Source organism: Bombina bombina, chromosome 12 (assembly GCF_027579735.1).
Source record: "Bombina bombina isolate aBomBom1 chromosome 12, aBomBom1.pri, whole genome shotgun sequence".
In the NCBI taxonomy this organism is placed as follows: Eukaryota; Metazoa; Chordata; class Amphibia; order Anura; family Bombinatoridae; genus Bombina; species Bombina bombina.
Window position 1 is genome coordinate 146,037,423 of NC_069510.1, and position 12,926 is coordinate 146,050,348.

A 12,926-nucleotide genomic window follows, 5' to 3' on the forward strand; every position below is an offset into this window, starting at 1 on the left:
TGGTGGAAACACATAAGCCAGGTTGAACGACCAGGGTACTGCTAGAGCATCTATCAGTACTGCTTGAGGATCCCTTGATCTGGACCCGTAACAAGGAAAGTTGGCGTTCTGACGAGACGCCATCAGATCCAATTCCGGTGTGCCCCATTGAAGAATCTATTGTGCAAACACCTCCGGATGGAGTTCCCACTCCCCCGGATGAAAAGTCTGATGACTTAGAAAATCCGCTTCCCAGTTCTCCACTCCTGGGATATAGATTGCTGATAGATGGCAAGAGTGAGTCTCTGCCCATCGAATTATTTTGGTAACCTCTATCATCGCTAGAGAACTCTTTGTTCCCCTCTGATGATTGATATATGCTACAGTCGTGATATTGTCCGACTGGAATCTTATGAATCTGGCCGAAGTCAGCTAAGGCCACGCCTGAAGCACGTTGAATATCGCTCTCAGTTCTAGAATATTGATCGGGAGGAGAGCCTCCTCCTGAGTCCACACACCCTGAGCTTTCAGGGAATTCCAGACTGCACCCCAGCCCAATAGGCTGGCGTCCGTCGTCACTATGACCCATACTGGCCTGCGGAAACACATTCCATGGGACAGATGATCCTGTGACAACCACCAAAGAAGAGAGTCTCTGGTCTCTTGATCCAGATTTATCTGAGGAGATAAATCCGCATAATCCCCATTCCACTGTTTGAGCATGCATAGTTGCAGTGGTCTGAGATGGAAGCAAGCAAACAGAACTATGTCCATTGCCGCTACCATTAGTCCGATTACCTCCATACACTGAGCCACTGACGGCCGAGGAATGGAATGAAGAGCTCGGCAGGTGGTTAAAATCTTTGATTTCCTGACCTCCGTCAGAAAAATTTTCATGTCCACCGAATCTATCAAGAGTTCCCAGGAATGGAACTCTTGTGAGAGGGATAAGTGAACTCTTTTTTACGTTCACCTTCCACCCGTGAGATCTTAGAAAAGAAAACACGATGTTCGTGTGAGATTTGGCTAGTTGGTAAGTTGACGCCTGAATTAAGATATCGTCCAGATAAGGCGCCACTGCTATGCCCCGCGGCCTTAGAACCGCCAAAAGGGACCCTAGCACTTTTGTGAAAATTCTGGGAGCTGTGTCCAACCAGAAGGGAAGAGCCACAAACTGGTAATGCTTGTCCAGGAAGGCGAACCTGAGGAACTGGTGATGATCTTTGTGGATAGGGATGTGTAGATACGGTCCATGGTGGTCATATATTGACCCTCCTGGATCATTGGTAAAATAGTCCGAATGGTCTCCATCTTGAAGGATGGGACTCTGAGGAATTTGTTTAGGATCTTGAGATCTAAAATTGGTCTGAAGGTTCCCTCTTTCTTGGGAACCACAAACAGATTAGAGTAAAACCCCTGCGCCCTGTTCTGTTTTCGGAACTGGGCAGATCACTCCCATGGTATATAGGTCTTCTACACAGCGTAAGAACGCCTCTCTTTTTGTCTGGTTTACAGACAATTGAGAAAGATGGAATCTCCCCCTTGGAGGAGAATCTTTGAAATCTAGAAGATACCCCTGGGTTACGATTTCTAACGCCCAGGAGTCCTGAACGTCTCTTGCCCAAGCCTGAGCAAAGAGAGAAAGTCTGCCCCCTACTAGATCCGGTCCCGGATCGGGGGCTACCCCTTCATGCTGTCTTGGTGGCAGCAGTGGGATTCTTGGCCTGTTTAGCTTTGTTCCAAGTCTAGTTAGGTCTCCAGACCGACTTGGATTGAGCAAAATTCCCCTCTTGGTTTGCAGCAGGGGAAGAGATAGAGGGACCACCTTTGAAGTTTGGAAAGGAATGAAAATTATTTTGTTTGGTCCTCATCTTATTTGTCTTATCCTGAGGAAGGGCATGACCTTTTCGTCCAGTGATGTCTGAAATGATCTCTTTCAGTTCAGGCCCGAATAGGGTCTTACCTTTGAAAGGGATGGCTAAAGCTTAGATTTTGATGACACAGCAGCCGACCAGGACTTAAGCCATAACGCTCTACGCGCTAAAATGGCAAAACCTGAATTCTTTGACGCTAATTTAGCCAGTTGAAAAGCGGCATCTGTAATGAAAGAATTAGCTAGCTTGAGAGCCCTAATTCTATCCAGAATATCATTCAATGGGGTCTCAACCTGAAGAGCCTCCTCCAGAGCCTCGAACCAAAAAGCAGCTGCAGTAGTTACAGGAACAATGCACGCTATAGGTTGCAGACGAAAACCCTGATTAATAAATATTTTCTTTAGGAGACCCTCTAATTTTTTATCCATAGGATCTTTGAAAGCACAACTGTCCTCAATAGGTATTAGTTGTACGCTTAGCCAGGGTAGAAATAGCTCCCTCCACCTTAGGGACCGTCTGCCACGAGTCCCGCATGGTTTCTGATATGGGAAACATTTTCTTAAAAGTAGGAGGGGGAGAGAACGGAATACCTGGTCTATCCCACTCCTTAGTAACAATGTCCGAAATTCTCTTAGGGACCGGAAAAACATCAGTGTAGGCAGGAACCTCTAGATATCTGTCCATTTAACACAATTTCTGTGGAACTAAAATAGGGTCACAATCATCCAGAGTCGCTAAAACCTCCCTGAGCAATAAGCAGAGGTGTTCTAGTTTAAATTTAAAAGCCGTCATATCTGAGTCTGTCTGAGGGAACATCTTTCCTGAATCAGAAATCTCTTCCTCAGACAGCAAATCCCTCACTCCCAACTCAGAACATTGTGAGGGTACATCGGATATGGCTAATAAAGCGTCAGAGGGCACAGCATTTACTCTCACACCAGACCTACTGCGCTTCCCCTGCAACCCAGGCAGCTTAGATAAAACCTCTGTGAGGGTAGTATTCATAACAGCGGCCATATCTTGCAGGGTGAAAGAATTAGACGCACTAGAAGTACTTGGCGTCGCTTGTGCGAGCGTTAATGGTTGTAACACTTGGGGAGAATTAGATGGCATAACCCGATTCCCTTCTGACTGAGAATTATCCTGCGACATACTTTTATTAGCTAAAATATGTTCTTTGCAATTTATTGCCCTTTTAGTGCATGAGGGACACATTTTAAGTGGGGGTTCCACAATGGCTTCCCTCAATGTCAGACATGTTGAACAGGCCAGTAATGACCACAAACAAGCTTGAAAACACTTTATTTAGTGAAAAAATAACAATCTTAAAAAAGAGAAAAAAAGCATACACGTTCTGCAAAACTGCTTTAAAATACACCAATCCTTTCAATTTTTTGATATGATATACAAATAATGCAGCTGAGATTGCCCCACAAAGAAAGGAACAGTTAACCCTTTACTGTGCAAAACCGGATCGCTAATAAGGCCTAAATCCGGACAAAAACACCCCCTGCACCTCCGCCTACCTGCCCTCAGGGGTTGGAAAAATGGAGTTAAAGCTTCGATTTGGCCCAACACTTCCACAAGGGCCCACCGGAGTTGGAGCTTGCTGTGCAATTACAACTGTGCAACTGGGGCGCGAAAATAGGCCCCGCCCATCTCACTCGATGTTTTTACAGCCTAAAGGAACCGCACCAGAGCGGTTCCAAACTAGCCATGTGGGTTCTGAAACCCAAACCAGAAGCCAAGTGTACCCTCAATAAAGTCACAAAAAAAACGTTATTGAAATAATCTTTCAGTTCCCAAAAACGTTATAAGCACTCCCAGTTCACAAAACGTTTGCCCACAAACATTCAGTGTCAACCATTTTTTTTATATTAGCCCCTTATGCAAGCTTAGTAATACCCCTCTATATCTTTTAGGATTATTGCTTACCCTCTCCCTCATGGGGATACTGTCAGCCAATTCTGAAATACCACAGTCTCTCCAGAGAAAAATTACTGAACATACCTCAATGCTTGTAGCATGAAAAGCGTTCCTAACACTGAAGTTTCTTGTACTCCTCAGCCATTCTGTGGGAACTGCTCTGGATCTTAGTGACAAATGCTAAGATCATCAGCCTCCAGGCAGAAGTCTTCATCCATCTGCTGCCTGTTAGTAAATAGTACACACCGGTACCATTTAAAATAAAAAACTCTTGCTTGAAGAAATTAAAAACTAATATTTTATCACCTCTTTCACTTTACCCTTCCTAGTACTTAGAGTAGGCAAAGAGAATGACTGGGGGGTGGAGCTAAGGGAGGAGCTATATAGACAGCTCTGCTGTGGTGCTCTTTGCCACTTCCTGTTAGCAGGAGGATAATATCCCACAAGTAAAGGATGAATCCGTGGACTCGTCGTACCTTATAGAAGAAATTATTTTAAAACACTTGCCAGCAATTTTTTAATGTAAACTATTTTTTACTTAATTAGCCCTTTTATTATATGCACAGATCTCACCATGTTTTATGACACTTATAAGTTTAGAAAATGACAATATGAAAGACAAAAAAATAAATAAAAATTAAATAGTTTATTTAACCATTGTCATGACATCGGGTTGTATTTTTTTGCTTGGTTAAAAGATATTTTGTTTTGTAAACAGTTGTTATACATGATTTACCAAACTACTCAAAGCAGTTTGTGTCCTGAAAGGAAATAAGCAATTTTGATTCATAAAGCTACAGATTCATGTTCGCTGTAACAAAAGGTCCATTTAATAAACAATATATACACGCAAAGATTCCCCAGCTGCCTGCTGCCAGAGAATCCACATTATTTTGTAAATCATCTCAAACTTAGAAAAAATATGTACAAACTTATATGAAGCCTGATTTAGGATTTTTTTCTCCTAAAGATAAACAAAAAATAAAACAACAACTTGAACATGCTATTAAATATTGCACCTGCAAACAAGGACAAAGTATTGCAAGGTACAAAATGCGTCAAGCATTTGGCTACAGTAAGAAAATAAATTAAGCTGGAAAAATGTTCAGAGTATCTGCAAAATATTGAACTACTTTCATATAGACAAAAGAAAAGTGCCAAACTATGGGGTAAAATTTAAGTTGTGGCCCATAATGCTTTTGGGGATATTAACCCATTATATTTGCATTCCTAATTCATGCTGTAATACTATATATATATATATATATATATATATATATATATATAGTATATGTGTGTGAAAAAAATACATAATTACCATAGTTTGCTAGTCAATCAAAAGAAAGTTACTAGCCCACTGTTTTAAATACAGGAAAATTATAATTTCTTAATTGTGTATGACTAGTGGAAATTTCCAGCTGTGTATATGTAAGTGTTTGAATATGTATGTATATATTTCCCATGACTATAAAAAACAAGGTTTATTATTTTCTGAAGACCTGCAGTTGTAGATAAAAATGGGCTCTCTGACCTTGATGTATCATTAAATTGTAATTGTTTTCATCTGTTCTAAAATAAGGTGTATTCATAGGATGATTGGAAAGCTCCAGAAAGGACAGTATGACATTGAAACGTCTAGTACAGGTATTATACAGATACCTTTCTGTGCATAATGTAATAAGGCAGATATAGAATGACTACATTTTTTTCTGGTTCTGTATGCAACGGTTGATTGACTGACACCTTCCTGCCCATTCAGGTTGACTGACAATGTTCTGCCCAGTGAGAGAGAGAATAGGCTGCAAGAGATATTGGAAATGCTTTCATACTCTTCATCGTTTGCAATAAAAGTAGTATACAAGTGAAATAAAAGTTTCATGCATCACTCCCAGTCCTGAATTCGGAGCAATTTGCACTGAATAAAAAAATGCATATTGTTTGTTTGCATAACACAAAGAAAACATATCCATTGCAACTCCTGCCTATGTATAGGCTTGGGGTAATACAGCCAGTAATATGCCATACTACACTAATTGCAATCCCAATGTGCTTTGCCTAGGAAATTATATATATATATATATATATATATTAGCACTACTGTGCCATACGGTAGAGAAAAGTGCACAGCAGAGCCACTGGGCATGTGCGGTAGCTTCATTATATCAGAGCACCTGAAGATAGTGGATTCCCTAAGCAATGTACGGAACAAAATTATTATATATATATTTTTAAAACCAGTGCAAGAAGTAATTGTGTCCCATATTTGACTTCCACAGATGACGTTGGTTTTGCTTGTTTAATGTCACCTTCCTCAATAAAGCATCTCATTGGATAAACTGGCAAACGAAGAATATATGTCATTTTGTGAGTAATATTTTTCCCAGTGACTGAATATTTCAGGGTCAGTCATCTATGTTACAACAACAAACCAGTTACTGGTCTGCCATATTTAAAACAAACAGTAACGTATAAAATCTTGCGCCTGTTGACTACACTCGTTTGAGGAGTCTCCATTCACTGTGGTCACGCATCTCGCTCTAACGGATGCTGATATACCTACGTTTGTAGTATAGCAAGCAGCCTACTTCTCTGCCAAAATCATAGAAGAATAGCTTATTGGCAGCTTGGGTCACAACATAGGGATGGTTATTCCAGATATGCCCAGGTCTTGATTATTCGGGATGACTGAGAAGCCTTTCATCTAGTCTATTAACTTCCGTCTCTTCTGCAGGTTTGTCCACATTATGAAGACAAACATTCTGTTAAAGAGATGACGACTTTGAGCTCAGTTTCTCTAAGCAAAATAAAAAGAATAATAGTAATTGCACAGTCTATAATATGGAATTGGCTTTCTTCTGATTTATTAAGTCTAAGTAGAGTTCAGATCGGAGGAATCTGGGGTAGGAATCTTTCTCCATGAGTCCGAATATCCGTTTCTGTGCAAGGTCAAAGCAAGTGCGGTTTATGTTCTGCAAGTTTTCTTTGGTGTGCTCCCGTGTGTATGAATCCAGATTCACCTGAAAATAAAAGGAAGATTAAAAACACTTAAACATTTTATGTTAAATTAAGGTAGTGAAGAATTTTCAAGTAATTTTAACTAAAAATGTTATATCACCCCCCCCCCCCCCACAGAGATACCCTGACACCTTACTACATAGAGACAGACACTTGCAAATTTTGCTAACACAAAGCCAGTAAAAATCATTTAAAAACATTTTTGTATTAATTTACTAATTCCTGATGCATATCTCTAAAAATAAATGAAAGCCTCCTTAATATTAGAAAACGTACACAAATCCAGCCCATTTGCCCAATCCTTGTCATTAAACATACAAAGCTAGCTGGCCCTGTAGTGTAAACACACTATTACATACACTTTTGTGACTGTGTCCTAACAGATGGGGACGTTTACTTTTCTCAGCAAGCAGAGATCAATTCTGTCCAATTTGGAATTTCTCAAGCTAGATGCTATTTTTGCACTTTGGTTGAAGTTAGAAGAAACACAAATACAAATCCAGAATTCAAAAACCCAAACATTCTAAAATCTTAACTTTTTAATTAAAGCGACAGTCTACACTAACATTGTTATTGTTTAAAAAGATAGATAACGCCTTTACTACCAATTCCCCAACTTTACACAACCAACATTGTTATATTAATATACTTTATAACACTTAAACCTCTACATATCTGCCTGTCTCTAAGCCACTACAGACAGACTCTTATCATATGATTTTGTATTTGCTTTTCACAACAGGATACTACTAGTTCATGTGGGCCATATAGATAACATTGTGCTCACGCCTGTTGAGTTAAGATTTAGCACAACACAGTACTAAATGCAACTCAATAGATAATAAATAAATAGTCATGTAATCAGGGGGCTTTCAGAAGAGGCTTAGATACAAGGTAATCACAGAGGTAAAAAGTATATTAATATAACTGACATAAGGAGCAGTCTGCAGAGGCTTAGATACAAGGTAATCACAGAGGTAAAAAGTATATTAATATAACTGAGATAAGGGGGCAGTCTGCAGAGGCTTAGATACAAGGTAATCACAGAGGTAAAAAGTATATTAATATAACTGACATAAGGAGCAGTCTGCAGAGGCTTAGATACAAGGTAATCACAGAGGTAAAAAGTATATTAATGTAACTGAGATAAGGGGCAGTCTGCAGAGGCTTAGATACAGGGTAATCACAGAGGTAAAAAGTATATTAATATAACTGAGATAAGGAGCAGTCTGCAGAGGCTTAGATACAAGGTAATCACAGAGGTAAAAAGTATATTAATATAACTGAGATAAGGGGCAGTCTGCAGAGGCTTAGATACAAGGTAATCACAGAGGTAAAAAGTATATTAATATAACTGAGATAAGGGGCAGTCTGCAGAGGCTTAGATACAAGGTAATCACAGAGGTAAAAAGTATATTAATATAACTGAGATAAGGGGCAGTCTGCAGAGGCTTAGATACAAGGTAATCACAGAGGTAAAATGTGTATTAATATAACTGTGTTGGTTATGCAAAACTGGGGAATGGGTAATAAAGGGATTATCTATCTTTTAAAACAATAAATTTTTTATTGTAGACTGTCCCTTTAATAGTTATTTAAAAACAATCTTCTCTGTCTGTGTCTTTGGTTTGTTTGTTTTTTGGTTCAGAAATATTTAAAACAACAACTATTACCTTTCTATCTTTCTGATGGTACTATGTATACCATGATATAAAACTACCTTTAGGTCACATGTCTAAGGTATATTATGACATATACATATTGTGTAAATGACATAACATATTGATGTGTACACTTCGTTCCATTCCCTCTCTAAACTGTCCCATTTTAAAGATACAAATATTCCAAAATCCAAACCTTTTCCTGTCCTAAGCAGTTTATCTAAACACTGTGAGCTTAAAATATTGCTAGAAATCTCTTTATACAAAGTATACAATAAACAAAATGTGACTTCTATAATCAAATGTGCTTTGTTCAGTTTATTGAAGAGTAACCCTAGGCAGGCTTATAGGAGCTCAGGAGAGTGCATGTATCTATAGCAGGGTTCTTCAAACTTTTCCCCCAAGCCCCAGTGCCGTGATACCACACACCTTCATGACCCTATTTTTATGCTTGGTCTGAAAAATCCTGAAGTAATATACAACAAGATAGCTGCAATTTTTGTCAAAATGACTAAAATGTGTGTGTAGTTTATTCCTCATTGTAGCTAAACTTGAAAGTGTTGTAAAAGGTAATAACACACACACTTTCATACAACACACCTACACACACACACTCATGCAACACACACACTCATGCAACACACACGCAACACACTCATGCAACACACACGCAACACACTCATGCAACACACACGCAACACACTCATGCAACACACACACCACACACACTCATGCAACACACACACACACAACACACCTACACAGGGCCGCCATCAGGGGGTGACTCCTGTCAGGGGCCCAATGGGCCAGGGGGGCCCCATGAGGCAAGAACTAAAAAAAAAAAAAAAAAAATTTTTTTTTTTTAAATTTTGGCAGCCACCAGTGGGTACTACAGCAGAGTGCTAATTGAGCATGGGAAATGCTATTACAAGGAGTAAAGTATTAGCTTTTGAGAGGATTTCTGAGTGTGCACTAAACCACTATGCACAGTGTGAGACAGACTTGGCACTTTGTTTGTACAGTGTGTGCCAGAGTCAGACAGCAGATCACTTTCATTTGCAGAGGAGGTAGGACTTACTTAGCAAATGTTTTTTTATTTCTTTGTGCAATTTCGGATTGTAACTTCAGTGTGGTAGTAGTTGTATGGTGGGGCCAGGGGTCCATAAAACACATTTTTTTTTAGCAGCAGTGTATTTATGATTATTTGACAATGCTGTAGAAATTCTATTTTTTATTTATATATATATATATATATATATATATATATATATATATATATATATATATATATATATTTTACATTCCAGTTTACTGCCCCTTTATGCAAGGACTTTCCAGATGCAAGGATGCATTTTATCGAAGATTTTTACATCTGCATGAAATGTTATACTCTCAGACTAATATTGCTCAGTGTTTTAAATGAGACAGGTTAACGTAAAACTGTTCAGTTTACACTACAGCTGACATAATTTTGAAATACATACCAACGAGCCTAAATCCTGCATTTAACCAGATCTAATGGTATGAGTACAACAGCTTATGGTTCCGCCAAGACCATATAGAGTACAGCATTTTCAAAATCCATAAGTACAGCTGACAGATGGGAACATTTGTACACTATATTTGAAGTGGTGCTCTTGGTTGGGTAAAAAAAACAAAAAACATATGTCAACCTTTTAAAAGTACTTTTCTTCATCTAGCCATCTACCCAGATCATTAATGTACAATTTTGAATTCACAGAATTATCTTTGTTTGCACATTTACAAATATGATTCTTTAAAAAGTGATCTCTTAATTTCTGCAATTTTTTTTATCATGCATGTCACACATTGTTGATTTAGGGGATACAAGGTGCATGCATGTTTCGTCCTGTGAGTATTTCAGTGGGTGTCTGTGTTTGTCTTTGTACTTTGGTTTGTGTCTCTATGAGTGTGTATGTATTTTTTTTTTCTGTGGGTCTCTCTGTGAGGGTGGGGGTGTATGTCTTTGTGAATTTTTTGTGGATGTCTGTAAGGGTGTGTGCATATGTCTTTGAGCTTTTTCTATGGGTTTCTCTGTGAGGGTGTGTGTATGTTTGTGTTTGTGTATTTTCTCTGGATGCCTCTGTGAGGGTGGGTGTGTATGTCTGTGCTTTCTGTGGATGTCTCTGTGAGGGTGTGTGTGTATGTATGTATGTCTGTAATTTCTGTGGATGTCTCTGTGAGGGTGTGTGTTTTCTGTGGGTGTCTCTGTGAGGGTGTGTGTATGTCTTTGTGTGTTTTCTGTGGATGTCTCAGTGAGGGTGTGTGTATGTATGTATTTCTGTGTTTTATGTGGTTGTCTCTGTGTGTATGTCTTTGTGTGTTTTCTGTGGGTGTCTCTGTGTGTATGTCTTTGTGTGTTTTCTGAGGCTGTCTCTATTGGTGTTTCCTTGGGTGTGTATGTGCAAGCTTGAGTTTGTGTGTGTCTGTCCATTGGCTGTTCCTTTTTAGGACATTTTGACCTTACTACTGATTATTCACATCTTTCTACAGACTTTGAGACTAACAAGACCTTTCCGGAAGTCACCAATCCACCATTTAACCTTTAAATTATTGTTTAGGGAGTTCAGGCCCTTCCTTTCAGCCACTTCATGCTGTTGTCATCATTTAGTTGGCATCTTCCTTTACAAAAAGATAATCAGAACTCCATATTTTGTTTTCTAAATCTCCTTTTTTACAAAACTGTAGTTTACCTCATTACTTATCAGGTCAATGTAAACAAGTGCTGAGTGTCTGTTTGGGTGTGTTTCTTTGCGTGTCTGCTAGAGTGTCTATATGTGAATCCTTACGTGTGAGTGTGTGTCTGTGTGTGTGTATGTTACTACCTTTACAACATTTCCATGTTTAAATAGACACTTAAGAATAAAGTGCATATACGTTTTAGTCACTTGGTCAAAAATTGCACATGTCAAAGGAGGGGGGGGGGCCTGATCAATGGTTAAGTCAGGGGCCCCAAAATTTCTAGTGGCGGCCCTGCACCTACACACACTCATACAACACACACACACAACACACACTCATGCAACAACACACACACACAACACACACACTCATGCAACACAGACACACACGCATGCAACACACACACACTCACATACAACACACACACACACTCAAGCAACACAAACAACTCTAATATAATTTCCATCTAAGTGAGATACAGATCATCTATAAGCTCTGCTGCCCAATGCATGTAACAGCTGATCATGAAATCAGTGGGAGTTTAGCAACAGAAACCAATGTTGTATGTGAAATGACTGAGTAATTCAGGTACATTGCACTATTGTGAAAATGCTCTATTTTTATGCTCTTTAATACAGAATATATATTTTTCTTTCATATGGTTTCCCCCACATACCTCTTTACACGACTGTATGGCAATGTATTCTGAGAATATTTTCTTGGCCTTTGATGTCATCTTGGACTGAGATTTGACCTTTTTGTAGTCCTCGCAGGCAAGCCAAAAGTCTAGGTTTTCCTCACTGAACTCTGTGCGTAGGAAGGCTCTAAAGGCTGCTACCCCATCTGCAGAAAAACAGTTGAGGGTTAGCCGAGAGATAACGTGTGCACATTATTGCTAAGCAGGTAGCATAAAGCAAAATATTCATTCTGCGCTTGGTGGGTCTGATGAAACCGATCCAGTCATTCTGTATTCACTTGATATATTTATAGGTCATGGAAACTGTTTAATTTGTTACCAATGCTATTTCTAAAAACCCATCTAGCAGTAGTGATCTCTTAAAAGGACATTAAAACGGGATTAGTAAAGTTAAAGAATCATTCCCCGTAAAAAATGTTTTATTATGCCTAACATAAAAACACTGTGCAATAAATAGTTTGCATCCTTCTCCAGAGAGACTGGAACGCATTCAGTGCAATGCAAAACTCTGATACTACCTAGTGCTGTATTGTGATTGGTTGATATGCACAGGAGCTGTTAAAGGGACATTAAATACTAAATAACTGCTAGATAGAATAACATTAGTTGTTTAAATAGTCACAATATAAGTTTTAGCTGCTATGTTGTCATTGGATTACTTGATGTGTACCGCTAAGTCCCAGTGGTGTTATTTATTTACAACTATAGTCATTTCCACCCCTGGCTTTTCAATAAGAACGTTTTGTTGTGTGGCCAAATGGCAGCTTTGCATAAAAAGACATTAAACGCTAATACATAGTATTAAGGCTATTCCCGCCTATCTCTAGCCATTGGTGCCGCCATGTTGAAATTAAAGGGACGCTACACCTAAAAATTTTCTTTCATGCTTCAAGTAGAGAATACAATTTTAAACATCATTCCAATTTACTTCTATTATCTAGTTTGCTTCATTATTTAGCTATCCTCTGTTGAAGAAATAGCAATGCACATGGGTGAGCCAATCATATGAGGCATATATGTACAGCAACCAATCAGCAGCTACTGAGCATATCTAGATATGCTTTTCAGCAC

General features: G+C 38.9%; 1 protein-coding gene across 7 annotated transcripts in view; it reads right to left on the minus strand.

Moving 5' to 3' along the window:
- Positions 1–4,406: 4,406 nt before the first annotated feature.
- The window catches only part of RGS3 (regulator of G protein signaling 3), a 1,044,909-nt gene continuing 1,036,389 nt past the window's right edge, over positions 4,407–12,926 (minus strand). For all 7 annotated transcript variants that reach the window (XM_053695840.1, XM_053695841.1, XM_053695843.1 and 4 more), the window contains 2 exons: positions 11,835–12,001; positions 4,407–6,796 (listed from right to left, as the gene is read on the minus strand). In XM_053695840.1, coding sequence (XP_053551815.1) covers positions 6,611–6,796; positions 11,835–12,001 — 353 coding nt within the window. In that variant the 3' untranslated portion in view covers positions 4,407–6,610. The remainder of the gene's footprint in view (positions 6,797–11,834; positions 12,002–12,926) is intronic.